Genomic DNA, 19,942 nt, shown 5'->3' on the forward strand with positions numbered 1-19,942 from the left:
CTATGATTGTTACTGTATCCAAATTTTAGCAAAACAATTATCCGATCTGTCAGCTAATTTTGACAAAGGGTTAGACTATTTTATCTCTAAAAAATATTTTGAATATTTAAATTTTAATTAAAAATTTTATTATTAAAATATCGTCAAAGTAATTTACTATTAAGAACTTTTCAATATAATAAATAAAATGATATGACTTTTGACACCCTTCTAACACACCCACTAAAAATTTTTAAAACCTTAAATATTATCTTTTAGTAAATTAAACCTAAACTAACATAAAAGATATATGAGATAGATTTTCTTATGAAATTTCTAAATGAGATATATTGTCCAAAAACATTTCAAATGAAATTCATGTGTATTTGCTTGAAAGAAGGTGAAATTAAGTGGGTATAATTCTAAATTTATTTTTTGAGAGTTCTCTCAAAAGGAATGAGTGATTTTATTTCCTCAATACTTTTCCAGTCTTATAATTTTCAGGAACTGACATGAGAAATTTATGAAATTAAACTGAAATTAAGGACTCCTTTAAGATTATAGCATATTGAAGATGACAAATTTTATAAGAATAATTTTTTTTAATTAATATAGTAGGTAATAAACCCCAAAAAGAAAAAGTAAGAAACAAAAAAGGGCAGGCAAACAATGGGTGACATAAGTGAGAGAAAAAGTAAGTTATCGGCATGATACAGAATTTTTTATATTGTGCACTACTGCAAAAATGTAAAACAATAACCTATATTTTAGAAACCGTCACTAAACGTACTTAACGACCATTATTACGTGAAAGATTTTTAAAATCTTCCATGGAGAGCTTTCCAGTTATTGATGTTATGGTGTGCAAGAAGGGCAGGAAAAAAGAGTGAGAGAAAAAGATTTATTGAGGGTACATTTGAGATTTTATTGAGTGTACCAAGTTATAGTTTATACTTCTAATCTAATGAATGTGTGTCGTATTAAAAAAAAAAATAATGAATATGTGTCTATAATACTAGTGCGTCCAAAATATTTTTTAGAGTGTAAATAATCTTATTCCAATAAATTTTCGTGCAATGTCACAACAGTGCACAACACAATTGACACCTAATTATCACTATAAATAATTAAAAAGATATAATTATAAACTTGCCATTTTTGTTCTACAATTTACAACAACGCACTGGCTAGTACATAACTCAAAAATGGATGTAGTTATCACCTATCCATATTCTATAAGCGACGAAATTACGTGATGATCAGTAGATGTGTTACGAGACAGACAAATGTGAACTTCATGCAGTTTTGTCTGTAACAACGTGTCATATCTTTGACATGCAATAGTGCCACCGCCGCCGCCTCCACCTTCTTCAATAGTCTTTTTTCCCTTTCTCCAGTGCCTATAAAAATTTTCATTTTTTAAGTGAGAATTATTCATTCAATTTATCTACAATAATAACAACTAGTCAGCCATGGATTTGATTAACAAGTTCCTTAATCTTGTGGCACCCCCCTTCACCTTATTCTCCCTTTGCCTCTTCTTACCACCATTTCTATGTTACAAGTTCTTACTCTCCGTCTTTAACTCCATATTCAGTGAAGATGTTTCCGGAAAGGTCGTCATCATCACCGGTGCTTCCTCCGGCATCGGAGAGGTAATCATTTAATTAGTTTAATTAGCCAGTCTAGTCCACACTCCCCATGTTTTAATAACTCAACGGGTGATTTTCTTTTTGGTGATTCAATTTTGTAGCACTTGGCGTATGAGTATGCTAGAAGAGGAGCCTGCCTAGCTCTATGCGCCCGCAGGGAAAAGAGTCTTGAAGAAGTTGCCGATACAGCGCGTGAAATCGGCTCTCCTGATGTTATCACGATTCGTGCTGACGTTTCAAAAGTTGATGACTGTAGGAGCCTTGTTGAAGAAACTATGAATCACTTTGGCAGATGTAAGTAAGATCAAAATTTACCGTTTGATTGCTCTCTTTTTATTACCTTGCAGTGTCTAATGTTGATCTCATGATCTTGGTTTATACTTTACTGGGCAGTGGATCATCTTGTGAATAATGCTGGGATTTCTTCAGTTGCCCCGTTCGAAGATACTGTTAATATCACCGATTTTAAGCAAATAATGGTATTTTTTTTTTAATGTTATTCTTTGTATCACGAAATCGGATGCTATCTATTATGACAGTGCGAAACGTATTGGTTTGCTCTGTTTTAGTTTAAGCTAATAGCAAGAAAGGATCCAAATTCTTGACATGTGTATGGAACTAATATTTTTCATTACCATGTGTTTGTTCTCTACTAAGGACATAAATTTCTGGGGATCAGTTTATACCACTCGATTTGCGGTTCCACATCTTAGATACACCAAAGGCAAGATCGCGGTTTTATCATCCTCTGCTTCATGGCTAACTGCACCAAGAATGAGCTTTTACAATGTAAGCAATTACTTCCGTAAATCACAAATTAAAAAAAAGTTACTCTCTTATTCAGTCAAATGAATATCGGTAAAAGGAGTCTGTGTGCCTATTTCTGAAACTAAGGTGTTTTTATCTACATTTAGATAGAGTTAGTTTCTGATATCCCAATTGCATCCTTAGGCAAGCAAAGCGGCGTTGGTACTCTTTTTCGAAACATTAAGGGTCGAACTTGGTTCCGACGTTGGTGTAACAATTGTTACGCCTGGGTTCATAGAGTCGGAATTAACCCAAGGAAAATTCTTAACGGGGGAAGGCAGAATTCAGATAGATGAAAACTTAAGAGATGTAAGCTAGCTCCTCCACTTTGATGAAATCTGCTCATAAAAACAAACCCATGTTTCTTTGATCATTTTGAAATTTAATGTTCTGATTGTTGGAGCAGGCGCAAGTGAGCACTATCCCAGTTCAATCAGCGTGGTCATGTGCAAAGGCGATAGTGAACAGTGTATGCCGCGGAGATACATACCTGGTCGTGCCATCGTGGTTCAGGACTACATACTGGATGAAGGTGCTGTGTCCTGAGCTACTCGAATTTTGGTACCGAGTTTTTTATATGGGTAGGCCTGAGGAGCCTTCCTACGAAGCGCCGAGCCAGAAAGTCTCGGACTACACTGGAGCTCAGAATGTTTTGTACCCAAGCTCAGATCAGTCAGCTGATATCAAGACAGAATAGCATCCGGGTACTGGCAGTTTGCCCTAGAAATAACGAAGTAGGACTTGCTTGTTTTGCATGTTTAGGAACTTTGTGTTTTAAGAGAGTATTTAGGTTTTATCCTTTTGGAGAACTAATTTAAATTTATTGTACATGAAAGTGAGAAGAAGTACTACTACTGCCCTTGTATTTTGTTCATTTTGGAAAATTTTAAGGCCTTTTTTGGTAATTGCTTCTCTGGTTTTTTTTGCATATGCTATTCTCTTAAAAGAGAAATAGGCACACAAGACACCTGAACATGTTGATTGTTGATACTAGGGAAAAAAAATTGATAAATTTATGTATATGATACTCTCTTAAAATTGTTTTGTAATATACTAAAGAATGCTGATTTTTGCTGAGAATTCAGGTGCTTATTTCATACCTTTTCTGAAGATCTCTCTTGTAAAATCTATAAAAGTTTGCTGTTGAGAGTTTATAAGAAGTTCTTTCTGACATCTACGAGCATGAACCATCATTTGCGTCAGCTAATTATTAAATCGTCCCAAGATATTCAAATCAATTACCTATACAATCTTTAACGTTAATAATAAGTGACTCTTTTATTTCGGTAAAGTCCGATTGTTTAACACGCTAGAAATAAAAAAAAATAAAAAAAAATCATTATGTTTTAACAAGTCATTATCGAGATATAATGTTTTCAACTGATTTTGGGGTAAGAAAATCCAAAATCTATCTTAAACAATGAATTTATATTTTTTGGAGGAGATGGGGTACCTCACTAGTATATTGTGTACGGTGCGGTGTATCTGAAGTTCGGGGGAGGCAAAAAAGGGTAGAGGGAGTGGTAACAATGGAGATAGTTCAGAACTAAGAGAGATGTCCTTCCAAATGAGCTTCACGCCTACAAAACAGTGAAATAGAGGTTAGAGGTGAAGCCGGGGTACCCCGGCGTTCACACTCCGACGCTCAAGTTAGCAAATTCAAGCTTTTATGGTAAAGAGAGCTGGCTAGCCCTCTGTAAATTAGAGTTTAAGGTTGAAGAAAACCTCTTTTTTGAAGTGTGAGTGTTTTTAGGTGAATGAGAGCATCATGGAGAATGAAACATAGGCGCCTTTATACATGGAGTACCTCAACTGCCACGTGGCGTACCCTTTTTGGCTAACGTCCTTTTACCGCTTTATAATTTTTAGGCTGTTATCTGCATGTTCACAGCGTATCTCATCTTCTGGAAACGTGGCGGCGTTGGAGAGTGGTCCAGGGTACCTCTGCACTAGCTGTCGAGTAGGCAGCTGGAGACCACTGTCCTTGGGACAGTGTCCTTCACTTTTGGCAAAGGTGGCAGGCGACTGTCCCTCCTTTTAGCACGTCGTTTTTTATTCTTAATTCTGACAAAATCGAAAAATATCTTTTAGGAGGCAGAGACGTTTCTCATGGCGGATATTTTCGGAGGATTCTCTTACATCTATTCTGCCGGGTACCTCGAGTTACGTGGAGTACCTCTAATTGTACGAGGTACCTCTATTTGTGTGGGGTACCTCTAATTATGCGGGGTACCTCAAATCACGCCGGGCACCTCGGATTGTGCGGGGTACCTCAGATTGTGCCGGAATCATTCCATTGGTTGACACGTGGCGCTCTATTACCTTTCCTATTTTTCCCTCAAACAGATAATGTAATAAATACATTTATACCTTACAATATAGATGTATATATTTATAATATAGTGCAATAATCTATTAAAGTTAGTTCCAAAATTTTCTTTGTTAATAATATTACATTGGAGAGAAACTTAGTCTCTGGAAAATCTCAAATTGATGCCTAACTTCAATATTATTAAAAGTATCATCCAGAGATTATTAAAAGGATCGCCCTGTCATTAGACAATTACAGTTTTTAAATTATAGTATTAAAGTAATTGATAAATATTAATTACTGTAATTTAGAAGATAAATTAATTTGATTAACTATTTTATAATAAAAAATTTAATTATTATTTATAAATTATTTTTATTTTATATTATTAATTTTTATTTTATAATTATGAATTACAGCACTTGAAAGCCTTACTAAAATGAAAAAAAAAAATTGAGATACATTTCAGAGCTGAAGCGTTTCTCGAATTACGTGTAGTAATTTGACTTGCTTATAAACTTGACAAGATCAATCACCGCTTGAGTCATGAACAGTTTACAAGTTGCAAAACCTCACTGTCTAATCCGGAAAGATTCAATCTTTGAACAATTAATCAGAATAAAGACACAAGAATTGAAGAGAATTAACCTTAATTAAGTTATCACAAGAAACAAAGAGAGATTTTACGTGATTCAGTTGTTACCAAGAATATTACAACCTACATCCACGGGAGAAACTTTGTATTGAAATTTTATTGACAATCAATGAAGAATCTTTACAAAGCTAATACATGAGATTATATAGAACAAGTTAGAACACTCTCTCTCTTTTTGGTTCGCCGTGATGATCCCAACCTACTTCGTTAGCCAGCTTTATAACTCCCATCAGTAACGAACTAGCAAACCCAAATCGTAGAGCTTGACGACACGTAGATAATGGCCTTACCGTTACCGAACTTGACTTAAGGCTGCTCACATGTTCGTCACGTGCATTACTTAAGTAATGATCAAAAATTCAAAATAGCTGCAAGCGATGTCGTTTTGATGTTAATAATTCATAGGTGAAGCATGTGCTTATCTCGTGACCTTTTAAATGCACCATCTCGTTCAAAACGCTGGCGTTTCATTCTGCTGAGTTTGATCCATCACCAAGCTTCACACATGTATAATTATTTAACATGCAGGCCAGGTACACATAACGGTTTGTCAGGCTGCCCAGCTTTGTTTTTTTTGTTTTGTCATGTAAATGAAAGTTGGGATAAAATCAAACACATAACTGCTACGTGTTGTTTCCTGTACATGCAAAGCACCGACGTAGCATCCTAACCTAGCTAGCTATGCCTACACATTTAATTATTGGTAAATTGATCCGCAAAGTTCAATAAACCGTTAACATTCAAAAGCAGCCCCCCCCCCCCCCCCCCTCATCCGCAGAGAAGCCATGGATCTGGTCAATGAGTTCTTGAACATCGTAGCTCCTGTTTTAACCATTGCAATACTGCCTTCTTTCCTGCCTCTGTACCTATTGTTCAAGTTTCTTCATTTCGTTATAAGAACCATAAATGCTGAAGATGTTGCTGGCAAAGTAGTTCTCATAACTGGAGCATCCTCAGGCATCGGAAAGGTTTTTCACAATATTTCTAATTTAACAGCTTGTTTAATTTAACTTGTGTTATTAAATTTTTCTTCTGTTACTGAGTTCATGTTTGTTGTGGTGGTGGTGGTGTTTTGAAAGCATCTTGCTTATGAGTATGCTAGAAGAAGAGCTCGTTTAGTCTTAGTTGCAAGAAGAGAGCGTCAGCTCCGAGAAGTCGCCGACCAAGCCGAGCTGATGGGCTCTCCTTTTGCTCTTGCCATCCCTGCAGATGTTTCCAAAGTCGATGACTGTAAGCATTTTGTTGATGTAACGATGGAGCATTTCGGTAGATGTAAGTAGACTTTGGTCACTCTATTTATATAATCCATTGTCTGAAAATGCTCAGGTGCAGAAGTCTGCACTCACACGCCCCTTTACTTTACGTCGATGTAAAGGGGTGAGTATAATGTGCGAACTCGCCCTGAGGAAAGCACTTTTACATCGATGTAAAGGTGTGAGTTCACCTTTTATAAAATGAATTGTGCGGAGTTTTGGCCCTGCACATGAGCATGATTCATCCATTGTCGTGGCTTCTCAGAACATATATGTGTTAATCTACTTCTATGCTAACAGTGGATCACCTAGTGACCAATGCCGGTGTTGTTCCAATGTGCTTGTTTGAAGATTACACTGATATTACGAAACCTGCGCCGGCTATGGTAATAGTAAAGCCTCTTTTTTTCTCTTTTCTTTTTTTGTTTATGAAGAATATAACGTTTGACAATGTGTCCACAAACTTCCTCTGTTATCATTTTTCAGGACATCAACTTCTGGGGCTCAGCATATGGCACCTATTTCGCAATTCCGTACCTAAAGCAGACAAAAGGAAAGATCATTGTAGTTGCCTCAGCTGCTGGATGGTTACCTCCGCCAAGAATGAGCTTCTATAATGTAAGAAGTTTCTTCAGCATTCGGATCCCCTACAGTCTGTCACTTACTATGAACTTTAAATAATTCTGATTTAATATGACTTCAGGCAAGTAAAGCTGCAAAAATTGCCTTATACGAGACATTGAGGATCGAATTTGGAGGAGACATAGGAATAACAATTGTGACTCCTGGGTTGATCGAATCAGAAATTACAGGAGGGAAGTTCCTAAACAAGAATGGCAAATTGGAAGTAGATCAAGAAATCAGAGATGTAAGCCTACCCTTCACATATATGCACGATTTCCATCCATTTTTTCTATTCTATTCTTCCACTTACAAACTTAAGACTATAATGCTGTAAGGTTCAAATAAGTCTACTGCCAGTACAACCAACCGAAGAATGTGCCAAGGCTATTGTGAACAGTGCTTGCCGCGGAGATAGATACTTGACACAGCCATCTTGGGTCGGGGTGACCTACTACTGGAAGATGCTTTGGCCTGAGATCATTGAGTGGTGCAACCGAGTGCTATTGATGACCGGTCCTGGGACTTCCCAGAGAGACACATTAAGCAAGAAGATATTGGATGCAGCAAATGAAATCAAGGAATTTCTGACGCCAGGTACAGTCCCATTCGATGAGCTCAAGACCCATGTAGATTATCAAAAGTATAAGCGTTATTAGTATTAGGCAAGTCAGAAACATGTAATTGTCCCTCGTGAAAGGAAAACGTCTCTGGGTTTATGTAATGCAATGTTATAAACAACTTTGGGATGCTGCACTTCACTGAAGTTTGATGCAAATATCTCTAAACTCAGTATCGGACGTTAATTATGTCGTACTGTCAGACTTTCAGTTAATTATGTTCGTACTAATTTATTCTTCTAGAAGAGAACAAGCTCAATTTCAAAACAGTAGCATGTATTACACACGATTAAGCAAAGTGCATTTATGATACACAATTGAGCATTCCAAAAACTATTGCCAATTAAGGTCGGGCAAAAAGAGAAAAACAATTAAGGTCGGGAAAAAGGAGAAATACCACGAGAAGGAATACCACGTTAATAGATGTGGACACTTCATAGCTTCAGCAGTTTCCATCTTTGTCCACCGGGCTGCACTCCTCTTTGGAGTATTTGTTTATCCATTATCCCCTTCAAACATAATCTCTCTCTACATATGACGGAGCATTCGATGAAATTCTTCATGCCACAGGCAATGTACTCAATCAAATAACATTCCAAATATCATCAGTTAAGGTGAGGTTGCAGGGCCAAAGACCGAGAGGGAGAATCCTGGTGCTCCAATGGTTTAACACAAAGAAGGAATCCCGATGCCACCAATGGTTTAAATTGAACATTATCGGTTTTGGAGGCAAACCTAAAACAATGGCCAAGTTATCACACACACATCTGCAAATCTATTCATCAGCGTGAATCTCCATGTCCCCCACTTGTCTGCAGCGTGCACTTATGGTATATGAATTTGAATAATGACATTAAGAGGAATCCACATATAACCTGGACAGGTGCAGATTTTCAGTAAAAGCAATTTTCATGGTCATTCAACCTTCATTTCTGGACAGAGTGCTCAATTTGTGGGGTAATCAAGGGGATATCTCAATGGGATCCATTGGAGGATGGGGATCCATGGGGCGGCGTGGCGGAGTCTGAGCATTAACAGAAGGAGAGGAATTGAGTCTTCTCAAAAGTAACCACGCATCTGATGAAGGACAGCCCTGGGTAATCTCAAGAGCAATTGGATGAGGAGATTTGTCGCTCATCTCTATAAGCATTGTGCCCTGCAACAAAACATTTCTAGGTGATGAAATCTGATGGAGGAAAGAATGTTGCAGCATTTAAGGGAAAATTCAGACAAACACAAGATCATAAATATTGTATACTTGGAGCTCTTACCTCAAAATCCACTAAGAATAACTGGAACTGCCTAAAAATCTCCTTCATATCAATAACTTTCTTCAGATCCGAAGAGGAAAGAGCGGCAGTTACTTCCTGGGGAGAATGACCTATTCCTTTCTGTACAACCTGAAAACATAAAAACCTAATCAAGATCTCAATTTTAAACACAATAATAGCATTAACAAGATAAAATCCAACTTACATTGTGATCAATAAGTATCTCAGAGATGAGGCTGCCATCATCAACATAAACCAAAAGCTCATACGTTTCCCTCCCTTTATATTGGAATCGCTTAACACCAGTCAGAAAGCACTACAAAATTTAATTCACATTTCATTAGTGTATATAAAATAGAAAAGATGGATATCATACCAGTTAAGTTTCATATTTTCTTCCAAATACAGGATTAGACCAAATTACAAGACTATTTATGCCTGAGAGTAAATTATATTCATTCACAGTTTCATTTTACCACCAAAGATGTGATGAACCAGAATTATTGGGGTTACTTCAATCAATTGCATTTAATTGGGTTGTGAGGAACTAAACAGAAGTTCAATGCTAAAAGATGATCCATTAAAATAGATAAAAATTTACTCAAGAGAAAATGAACAAGTTATACATACCTTAATTTTCCCCTGAACAGAATGGGCTTTCCCATTAGTGGCAGCCCACTTAGCTGACAAACTTGCCAAGTAAGTGAAAGGGATTTCACGGTCTCTAGATAAAATGAGTGGATGTTCAACCTCATCAACCATGATGGTATCCTCAACCTCATTAACCATGATGTTATCCTCAACCTCATTAACCATGACAGTATCCTCAATATCCAATGCAACATTATTGTTTGAACTAGGCATGGTATTATCTCTTCCAATTGGAATGGTATCATGATGCATATCCTCATAATCCATGAAAACATTAGATGATGAATTAGGAACAGCATGCTCCTCATTGATGGGACCAACTGTAGGTCTTTGAGTGTTAATGCCAGATGCAACCGAATTAGCACCTAAGGACATGAACAAAATAAAAAGATGGATTTATGAGAAACCTTCCATGATAATATCATCATAGGCCTTCCAATTGTCTACCGGAATATGTTGACAATATCCAGTGTATATCAATTCCTGTTTTACTAACTAATGAAACAAGAAAGGCCATCATAGAAAGATAATGCACTAAATTATAACCTTTAGCATGACAATCACATAAAAGATGTTCCAATTTTTCAAAAATAAAAAAATTACACATCAATTTCTCAACCGAACAACCATAAACATTACTAGCATCCTATTTCACAGAAGGGACCCTACCCATGATAAATGAAAGAAGAAATAAAAATGAAAAGAAAGGGATCAAATTATGGAATATCGCAAAGAAAATTCCCAAAAGGCTACAAGTAAAAAAGGTTTTATCATTCCTAATAATCTCACTCAAGATGATATGTCTAGGAAATTATGGTAACCGCTGCACAAGAACAAATTTGTTTGTATTTGACAAAAGTCAAATGTAATGAATGGCAGGTTAAAAATAAATAGAGTATCGACCTTGCTCATTTTCCTGGATAGGAGTTGCATTTTGTGATGGTAAATTACTGCCGCGCTCAGTAACACGAACACCATTTGATGGCCACGCAGCAAGAGTAGCTCTAGTTGCTAAAGAAGGAACCACTCCTGTCCTTGTCCTGCATAAGAATGAAGAAAACTGTTATCAACTTAGTACCCACATGAAAGAAGTCAGACAGTTGTGTTTGAAATGGCACTTAGAGAGTCTTGAATCAAAATCACTTCATAGAAATAAACTGCCAATGACCAAAAGAATCATAGAGCATACTCCCAAGATGAATTAAAAGTACGTAGTTAACTTAACAATGGTTTTGATCTAACCAAACCTGATGGCAACAAAAAACTACGACATAAAAACTTTGAAATCAAGCATAAATTTGAAATCACATGAAAGAACTTAACACAGATAGAATTTGTATATATACAAAGCTCTGGAAGTAGAGAATCTGACACCAGAAACTTTTTTCCAACTACTATCATATTCAATCAATAAGATGGCCAGCTGAAGATTTTCAGAGCAGAAAAAACAGTGCAATCAAATTGTTTACCAAAAGCAATAAATGAGGGGAGAAAGATTTTTGTTTTTCAGTATCATTAGGTTTACAAAATGGATAGCACCATGGAGTAAGTCTTCAACAGGATCAGTGCATCCTTACAACTCCATAATTACCTTTTTCCTCGGGGCGGCTTGTTTATTTCATTAATGAGACGCTGCCTTGCAGCATCCAGTTCCTGCACCATTCCTCCTAGAACTTCAATAGCTTCAGGAACCAACATGAACAGTCCATGCCGTATATGTACATTACAGATGACAACCTGAAATCCAGAGAGGAATAACATCTATTGAGCACAAAAGAGAGAATATAGACTTCCTGTTATATCAGTTGGCATGATGAAATTGTGTGGCCAGAATACAATAAAGCTGCCACATGGCAAACTCAGATGAAATAGTGTGGTCAAAATACAGTAAAGCTGCCACGTGGCAAACTCAGATAGTTCAACAGCGAAAAAAATTCCACAAATAAGAAGTTACAGTTGACAGTTAACTGGATTGATGATACTCTCTAAGCATTTACAAACCATTTGCCTATGCAAAAATAAATCACATATTTTATGCCAAAAAAAAATCACATTGACCACACCATAAGTTAACGAGATAACACGTTACTGCACCTTGTCTATTAAAAACATTTCATTCCTTTAACGTTAATTTCTTTGTATTGAAGCATTAATATGCAGGCATTTCAACTACCGTTTTGTACATAATCCATGTCACAGAGACGCTACTCTTCATTTAACAATTCAAAACCTTAAATCAATTAAAAAAGCATTCAAAATTGAATATATTAAACGAGTTCAACATTACCCATCACTAACTCATAAGCCTAGTCCACAATTGTGAACCAGCCTTCTAGTGTAGAATTTCAATAGAATATAAACACCATCATCAAACCTTTGAAAGTGCTCTAAACCCACGAAAGGCATAAATCTTGGAACTAGATATTACATGCACAAAACTAAAATTCACTATTTTCCAAGATGGCACTAGGTTACGCAATCCACTGATGGACTGGAAAAAAAAAGAGAACCTTAAATCCTGAAGGAGCCAAAACTTTGAGATCTTTGATTGGCCTGTATTCCATGCCAAACACGCGTTGAACACCATCTGTCATGGACAACTTGAGGCACCTTTTGATCCCAGGGGCCGCATCCTGATACCTGCCTCTTAGAGGACAGCTGATATTAATTACCTCGTCAACCTGAAAAGAGCGATAAAAATTTTTTAAAAAATTGAATTAAAAAAATCAGTAATTAATTTAATCCAAAGTCCAAGTTTTTTTAATCTTTTTATACAGCGTTAATGCACCTGCAAAACAAAGGGTCCCTTGAGATCGACCAAATGCATAGACTGCACATTTCGCGGAAGCAAGCCGGCGCCGGAGTAGTTCATATCAGAGAACAAGAACTGCTGAAAACAAAGCTTAGCTTTTGCCGACACATCGAGTTGTGAGAATCCCGAAACAGAACTCTCAAGACCCTGAACACAAGAATCCAACCACTCTCTCTTGAGGCTTAACCCGAGTCTCAATAGAGAGTCTGAAATCGGAGAACCGGTGGTTCGGTCCGGTGACGGCGGCGTGAAGTAGTAGTCGTCGTCGTCGTCGTCGAGAGGGATTGTAAAGGGATCAGTATTCGGGTTAGAGTTAGGGTTAGGGTTAGGAGTTGATAAATTGACAGGCGGGTCAGTGACAGTAGATTGTTGGCGACTACTTTGCTGATGATTTGGCGCTTCTTCTTCTGAATCGGAAGAGCTGTGGAGTCTGAGGCGTCTTCTGGGCATTTTTTTTGGCGGTGAGTGAGACTCTCTCTCTCCGTTGACTGATTTGACTTTATTTGTCTATTCGTTTTCCCTCCAGTTTTTTTTGTAAAATTGTATGCAGATTCTTTTTGAACTTTTTTAAGGGAGGGAAGTTTGGGCCTTGTCGCCTTAATTCGACCCGATTTACTGAGACCCAGAGGCCCAATATCCGGGGGCCGATCACCTATGTGTTGTCATTTGCAAATTACACTCACTGCTAGCAAAGCGAAAAAGATTGTGATCATAATATTTCATGTTTGCAGGTCTTACGTGGAGATTAAATCAATAGAATGGCAATTTATTTGGAAAAAGATGAGAAATTAAGGTAATAACTTGTTTTTAAATCAGAATATATCCGTTTACTAATTTAGTCATAGCAACAAAAAAGCCTAAGGAAGATGTATTTTTTTTTTCCTAAAATTACAGAATATATGTTAATATATATTCCATAAATATTTTATTTTGTGGGATCTTTCTTTCTAAAAAGTGAGGAATTACTTATAGGAGAAGAGACGGCATTGCTCAAATCACTGTCCAACGGATATATTTCTTAATTATTAAGATCTGTAAAATATATTAGAATATCAAGTGTGTGTGTGTGTGTGTGTGTGTATCGGTAATCTAAATTAAAAGTCTACTGAGTATAGCTTGAAAAAAAGACACAAATTGATACCCAAAATGTTACAAGGGCACCAACCCGCCATTACTAATTTGGTGGTGGTAGATAAGGTATATTTTGAAGATATAGTGGCTGCATTTAAATCATTTCGAACCACACAAATAGATAGTAAGTTGGTATCTCATTAGCAAAATTATGATCCTCGAACAGCCCAATAATGAGGGTAGCAGGCATGTGTTTGAGCAAGTATGCAAGTAATTCTAACAGTAGCATTTGCAAAAATGAGTGTCATGTTTTTATCAAAGGGAACACTATGAAATATTTATAATAATTGCTCAACGTAAGCAGACAGAATGATATTGCACCCTCTGTTGAGTAGCATCATTGCAGAAAGTGGTGGCCTATATATGAATGAAATTTTTTAACCTAAACTGGTAGATAGAGAGCTAATTAAAGAATCAAATGTCTACACCTGGAAATGACAGCACACTTGGTCGAAGCCATATGTTAATCTCTAATTTGTTGAGATTCACTAATCATAGAGAAAAGTGGCTATTTGCAAATTTGGTGGGTGTATAAGTAAGCAGAAAACACTGAAACATAATGGGATTGATCAACTTGTTTAAAACTATATATAGCTACATTATTATTATTGCTCAATGGTGTGGTTTCTCACCTTTTCATTTAAATTTAATGTCTTAGCCAATGGGGAGAATCATTTTAGATTCTTATTCTCCCTATAAATAGGTAATAATCTGTGTTGGTTCTTTTCCAAGACACTTGAATATCAGTGCCCAAAAAGAAAGATACCATACACTCAATTGGGTGTTTCAATTTTCAATGGAAGGTGAAGGGATGAAGAGGATGGCTCTGATTTTGATAACCATGATGATAGGGGTCTTGGTTTTCGGTGCAAATTTCGGGGATTGTGCATTTGGGATCCAACTCAATCCATGCACACTTCCTCAATGGATTGCCGAATGCAAAAAGGCTTTACAGCAAAAATTTCTCAGTGCTACTTGTGCGACCGGCTCGCTCCCAGGGAAAGTTCTGCATTTGCCTGGGCTGAGCACGCAAAGAAAAGAGTAGTAATATGCTTACATAATCTTATTGCAATCATTGATTGGCGTTACGTCATTTAAGATACAAATTTTGGATTCTAATTTTGTAAGCTTATTATTACTCTAAAGAAAATAACGTAAGTTATTGAATAACCGGACAAAAGACAAGAAATAAAGAGAGGAAACTAAGTCCATGAAGAAGAAAAAGCACACAAAATTAATCCCACTTGTTGGTTTCAACTTTGTTGATCAATAATTAAGGAGCTAATTAAGAGCCTTTTCTTTACCCATGAAAGTGATGAGAATTCTTGAGGCTCAAGCTCATGATCACAAAAATATTGTGAGCATCACTAAGAAATTAGTGGCAACATGATTGCTCGTGATAAATCAGGCAAAATTAAAGCAGCAGCAGTTACTTGTCCCCATTTTTGTTCTTCCAAAGGAAACAAGTAAACATGTGTGCAAAACTTTCAACTACCAATAATATAAGCTTAGGGAAACAAATGAAAAATATTTGTGCATGGTATCAAACAAACACAGAATCTATCGCGGCCTCCAAATAATCTTGTCTAATTTGCACTCATACGCCATGTCTAGAGCTGCATCAGTATTAAGCTATCAACATCAATCCATCATAGGCCCCATTATTCACAGCAAAGCACCATCTCTTCTCTTTGGTTATTCATGGGCCATGTACTCATGCGACCTTACCCAAATTAAACTTCTCGCTCTATTACAATTTTTTTTGTTTCAAATTGTTATAATATACAGATATATTATAATATAAAATAAAAAAAATCTCTGAGATTTTAGATACTTAGACTTTGTATTACAACTCAGAAGTCTGTCGAACATTAACTTAGGAATCTGCTCTCATTATAACTACCTCCATTCAAAGGGAATGAGCCTGATAGATCTATTGAAAGCTTTAACTTCTTGCTTTCACCGTAAGTAATGGTGGATAGGACTCAGTTTGATGGAGTTATAATAAATAAACAACAAACTTAAAGAGACTGTAATAGAAGAAATAAATAAATACGGGCCATATTTCATTGAAGACTATTAAATTTCTTGATTCATTTCAGCTTAGTGCATAGATCTGCTTCTTAATCAAGGGAATGAGCCCTATGCAGTATTAAAGTATTGTATTGTAAAAGATACAATTGTTGTGGAAAAAAAATATAATTATGAAATAAAAGAAATAGTATATAGCAAATGCAATTTTTAAAAATAATTTTGACAAAATTAATAGAGCTATAATAAAATTTTCATCTACAAGTATAAAATCAAATTAATTTAGCTTTCAAGATACAACAGATAATGTTTACCAAACACTTTTAATACTGTAATTTTTAAATTATAGTTGTCTAAATTCAACCCCAAACATACCCCAAGTCAAATCGGCTTCCCCGTTTGAGACTATTTGCCTGATTTTTTTCACCTAAATTGTGGGTGCTCTTCTTAAAATATCATAATACCAATGATAATGCTAGCTGAACTCACTTAACACTGTCATAATACAAATGAGAAATCAAGTTTTCTTCTGAGGGGGAAACATATTGAATACTATTTTACTCATTTTCTTCGCACACGCTTAATAAAAAGTGAATAAATATGAAATAATCTTCTAATAACACCAAAGACCTTCTTAGTAATATATCATCACGAGTAGTAAGCCTAGGTACCATCGAAAAAGAGCTTAATGAGATATTTGTAAACACCCAATTTCTTCAACTACTAAATCTAGAAAGAATTTGATTGAACGTGCACAACTTGTCACTGCTTGATGTAGCCACGTTTATAGTTTCTCTATCACTGTAGTCGCTTTCATGGGTTTGTCCTTTTAAGGAAAGATCGATAGATAGATATAAGTTGATATTCTCATATCTCTAGGTTTTTCAAGTAGATAACCATTTCGATTTTCAACATAATTGTTTTTCTATATTTCTTCATATATACCTTTAATATCCTATCTTTAACCTTATCCACTACTTAGTATTCGGTAACATTCTAATAATATACAGACACACTCATCATCCAATAATCACATTGTTGTCGTGAGCAATTAATCCATTTGTGGACACAAAATGATCTGTCACAAATCTAATCGGATTTCACAAATCTAATCGGATTTATCCATCCACATAGATGTAAAAAAATTTTGTCAAAGGCAAGTAAAAATCCATATGTACCTATAGAGAAAGATAATAAAGGACTTATTTATTAAATGTGTTAAGTCTGAAATTTATTAATTTTAGATTTTATTTTTTAAAAAAAAATTACTTGTTTATTTTTTTGTGGTTTATATATGATTTTTAGACATTTACATCTAAATAGAAAAAATATTTTTTTGTGATTTTTATTTGAATAAAAAATTATTTGAATAAGAAGTAAGTATAATATTATAAAAATATCTCTGTTAGATATACTTATTTCCTAAATTATAAACTTTAATTCTTTTTTGTTTTGATTTATAAGGAAATAAATGTCAAATAACATATTTAAGATGTTTTTTATTTATAAAAACAAATAAAATGAAACTTATATTAAGATATTAATAAAAGAAAAATAAACATATTATTTACATATTTATATTTAAACCCCTTCAAACTAAAAAAAAAAAAAAGAAAATAGTACCTATGACTTCATGTAAAAGAATTTAGAAGTGCATAATGGCGCATGATACTACTAGAATGCCACATCATCATATCACGTGGATTAGAATCCGCGCGCGCACAGTAGAGTCACCCAGCTCGTCAGCTTCACTTTTGGCCAACCCAAGTAACGTCCTAACTCCTAACTGTTAATTTTGACCAATCACAAACGAACACGTACCCACCACAATGTTTGCACGTTACTATTTCTGGGCAAATTAACAGTCACCTCTGTTTACTGCTCATGTCCGCTACTTTATTTTATCTATATATAAACGAATTAAACGCTTCACTATATTTTCAGTTCTCGAGTCACGCTGCAAAAATAACAATCAACAAGTGTGTTTTGTTACTTCGATTGTCTCCTGTTTTCAGGGAATTTGAGAATTGAAATAATGGATGATGAATTTGCAAAGCTTATCAGGAGAATGAACCCACCAAGGTAAGTACCCAACAAAGTTATTTGCAATATTTGTTTGAATTATCTACCATCTTCAAGTTGGTTTCAATTTTTATGTGTATTTCTTTTGTTTCAGAGTTGTGATTGACAATGATGTTTGTGAGCATGCCACTGTTATACAGGTAACAATTGCAAATTAACTTTCTTCTGCTTGCATAAATGGTGTTCATGCAAATTATTAATTCGGTACTCTTCTTTGCTAATTAGGTGGATAGTGTCAACAGGCATGGCATTTTACTTGAAGTAATCCAATTTCTAGTAGACCTTAACCTTGTTATTACCAAAGCATACATATCTTCTGATGGAGGATATTTAATGGATGGTAAGTCTGCAAACTCATATAAATTTGTCCCCTTAAGGTTTTTAACTTTCTGACTTAGCAATTTGGTTTTTCAGTGTTTTATGTCACTGACATCAATGGACAAAAGATTGGAGATCAGGCAACCATCAGTTACATAAAAACGGTAAGCAACATCATGCTCAATTGTATAAATGTGAAAACATCTGTTGACATTGTTCTCCATTTGTTTCAATTTTCTCAGACTGTTGAGACCAATGCAAGTTTCTTAAATTCAATGAGAAGCTCTGTTGGTGTAGTGCCTTCTAAGGAGTATACCTCGATCGAATTAACCGGAACCGACAGGCCTGGATTGCTATCAGAGGTGTCTGCTGTCCTAACAGACCTCAGCTGCAGCGTGGTAAGTGCCGAAATCTGGACACATAATGCTAGAGCTGCGGCATTGCTTCATGTTAAGGACCAATCATCAGGCTGTGCAATTGAAGACCAGAAAAGGCTGTTAAAGATTAAGAAACTTCTTTGTAATGTCTTAAGAACCAACGGTGATTTGAGGACACCAAGCATGTCGATTTCTTCAGCCAGGGTACTGCACGGGGAAAGAAGATTGCACCAAATGTTGTTTGCCGATAGGGATTTTGAGAGGCTTGATTGTGCGAACTACAATTCCAGACCTCATGTGACTATACTGGATTGTAGTGACAGAGACTATACAGCTGTGACAATAAGGTCTAAAGATCGGCCAAAGTTATTGTTCGACACTGTATGCTGTCTAACAGACATGCAATATGTGGTTTACCATGGCACAGTCGTCACAGGAAGAATGGAGGCTTATCAGGTAACTGCATAGAAATTATGATTCAAGCACGCACAGACGCATTTAGAATTTATCGACAGATGCATTTAGAATTTATCGAACTATCTGTCATCTGAACATTTTGATTGCTGTTGTGGTTGTAGACTTTTAGTGCCTCTAAACTTCACTTGGCAAAACCAATTTTGTAGGAGTACTACATCAAACATGTAGATGGGTTCCCTATAAGCTCAGAAGCAGAACGACAACGTGTTATGGCGTGTCTTGAAGCAGCGATTGAGAGGCGAGCCTCGGAGGTTAGTTTCAGACTTTCACCACTTTATCAATCAATCATTTTCCTTCAGTATTCATCGCATAACTGAAGCAGAGAATTATTCTTTTCTTGTAGGGTCTTGAACTGGAACTTTACACAGATGATCGCTTTGGGCTCCTTTCGGATATTACCAGGATACTTCGTGAATATGGTTTGTGCATCAGAAGAGCAGAAATATCCACAATGGGTAGAAAAGTAAAAGACACCTTTTTTGTCACGGACGCTTCTGGCAATCCTGTTGATCCCAAAATTGTTGACTCCATCCAGCATCAGATAGGACGAACCATTTTACAGGTGAAGGGGAACTTGAATACTCCTCCGAAACTTCCTCAGGAGCCAGCAAGAAGCTTCTTCTTTACAAACTTTTTTAAAGGACGAAGCTTCCAAAGTTTTAAACTCATCAAATCTTGCTCATAGCTCTTCTGATATGCTATGCGCAGGTCATTCCTCTTAAGAACACTAGACAAGGACAAAACCACACAGTATATAAAAGTAGCTCATCAGTATCTCCCGTACAGAAAATTAAAGTTGATTGTTTGTTTCTTGGTTTTATTTCCTTTGTTTGTACGTCGTATATAGCGTGGGAACGTCGTATATAGCGTGGGACTGAACAGATTGTAGAAATA

General features: G+C 36.0%; 4 protein-coding genes across 5 annotated transcripts; 3 read left to right on the forward strand and 1 right to left on the reverse strand.

Annotated features, from left to right (window-relative positions):
• The first annotated feature begins 1,412 nt into the window (after nt 1-1,412).
• Nucleotides 1,413-3,135, forward strand: LOC18044313 (11-beta-hydroxysteroid dehydrogenase 1B). Its single transcript, XM_006436815.2, has 6 exons — nt 1,413-1,634; nt 1,733-1,925; nt 2,025-2,110; nt 2,289-2,420; nt 2,583-2,747; nt 2,845-3,135. Exons 1-6 carry the CDS (start codon nt 1,452-1,454, stop codon nt 3,133-3,135), a joined length of 1,050 nt encoding a protein of 349 aa, XP_006436878.1. The 5' UTR covers nt 1,413-1,451.
• Nucleotides 3,136-6,183: 3,048 nt separating this feature from the next.
• LOC18044314 (11-beta-hydroxysteroid dehydrogenase-like 6) lies at nt 6,184-7,953 on the forward strand. The gene is made up of 6 exons (XM_006436816.2): nt 6,184-6,372; nt 6,484-6,676; nt 6,958-7,043; nt 7,144-7,275; nt 7,361-7,525; nt 7,617-7,953. The coding sequence occupies exons 1-6, from the start codon at nt 6,190-6,192 to the stop codon at nt 7,935-7,937; spliced, it is 1,080 nt and encodes a 359-aa protein (XP_006436879.1). The 5' UTR covers nt 6,184-6,189; the 3' UTR covers nt 7,938-7,953.
• An 884-nt stretch (nt 7,954-8,837) lies between these two features.
• Nucleotides 8,838-13,147, reverse strand: LOC18044315 (recQ-mediated genome instability protein 1). The gene is made up of 8 exons (XM_006436818.2): nt 12,609-13,147; nt 12,331-12,501; nt 11,412-11,557; nt 10,724-10,860; nt 9,800-10,185; nt 9,375-9,485; nt 9,170-9,298; nt 8,838-9,054 (listed from the first exon to the last, which is right to left on the reverse strand). Exons 1-8 carry the CDS (start codon nt 13,080-13,082, stop codon nt 8,860-8,862), a joined length of 1,749 nt encoding a protein of 582 aa, XP_006436881.1. The 5' UTR covers nt 13,083-13,147; the 3' UTR covers nt 8,838-8,859.
• A 4,603-nt stretch (nt 13,148-17,750) lies between these two features.
• On the forward strand, nt 17,751-19,853 carry LOC18044646 (ACT domain-containing protein ACR6). 2 transcript variants are annotated; one of them, XM_006436819.2, is made up of 7 exons: nt 17,751-17,876; nt 17,971-18,016; nt 18,102-18,216; nt 18,291-18,358; nt 18,437-19,027; nt 19,195-19,299; nt 19,392-19,853. In XM_006436819.2, exons 1-7 carry the CDS (start codon nt 17,830-17,832, stop codon nt 19,731-19,733), a joined length of 1,314 nt encoding a protein of 437 aa, XP_006436882.1. In that variant the 5' UTR covers nt 17,751-17,829; the 3' UTR covers nt 19,734-19,853. The 2 variants fall into 2 exon arrangements, with proteins under 2 accessions (XP_006436882.1, XP_024041640.1); XM_024185872.1 differs by having other exon boundaries at nt 18,291-19,027.
• The last annotated feature ends 89 nt before the right edge of the window (nt 19,854-19,942 follow it).

The sequence above is a fragment of the Citrus clementina genome, unplaced genomic scaffold, assembly GCF_000493195.1.
Source record: "Citrus clementina cultivar Clemenules unplaced genomic scaffold, Citrus_clementina_v1.0 scaffold_4, whole genome shotgun sequence".
Taxonomy (NCBI): domain Eukaryota; kingdom Viridiplantae; phylum Streptophyta; class Magnoliopsida; order Sapindales; family Rutaceae; genus Citrus; species Citrus x clementina.

Coding starts and splice junctions, on each gene's coding strand:
- LOC18044646 (XM_024185872.1), top strand. CDS start 17,830: ATGGATGATGAATTTGCAAAGCTTATCAGGAGAATGAACCCACCAAG. Junction 18,017..18,101: donor AGCATGCCACTGTTATACAG/GTAACAATTGCA, acceptor TTTGCTAATTAG/GTGGATAGTGTCAACAGGCA. Junction 19,028..19,194: donor GAAGAATGGAGGCTTATCAG/GTAACTGCATAG, acceptor CCAATTTTGTAG/GAGTACTACATCAAACATGT.
- LOC18044313 (XM_006436815.2), top strand. CDS start 1,452: ATGGATTTGATTAACAAGTTCCTTAATCTTGTGGCACCCCCCTTCACC. Junction 1,926..2,024: donor TATGAATCACTTTGGCAGAT/GTAAGTAAGATC, acceptor TTTACTGGGCAG/TGGATCATCTTGTGAATAAT. Junction 2,748..2,844: donor TAGATGAAAACTTAAGAGAT/GTAAGCTAGCTC, acceptor TTGTTGGAGCAG/GCGCAAGTGAGCACTATCCC.
- LOC18044315 (XM_006436818.2), bottom strand. CDS start 13,082: ATGCCCAGAAGACGCCTCAGACTCCACAGCTCTTCCGATTCAGAAGAA. Junction 9,299..9,374: donor AGATACTTATTGATCACAAT/GTAAGTTGGATT, acceptor TTATGTTTTCAG/GTTGTACAGAAAGGAATAGG. Junction 9,055..9,169: donor TATTCTTAGTGGATTTTGAG/GTAAGAGCTCCA, acceptor GTTTTGTTGCAG/GGCACAATGCTTATAGAGAT.
- LOC18044314 (XM_006436816.2), top strand. CDS start 6,190: ATGGATCTGGTCAATGAGTTCTTGAACATCGTAGCTCCTGTTTTAACC. Junction 6,677..6,957: donor GATGGAGCATTTCGGTAGAT/GTAAGTAGACTT, acceptor CTATGCTAACAG/TGGATCACCTAGTGACCAAT. Junction 7,276..7,360: donor CAAGAATGAGCTTCTATAAT/GTAAGAAGTTTC, acceptor ATATGACTTCAG/GCAAGTAAAGCTGCAAAAAT.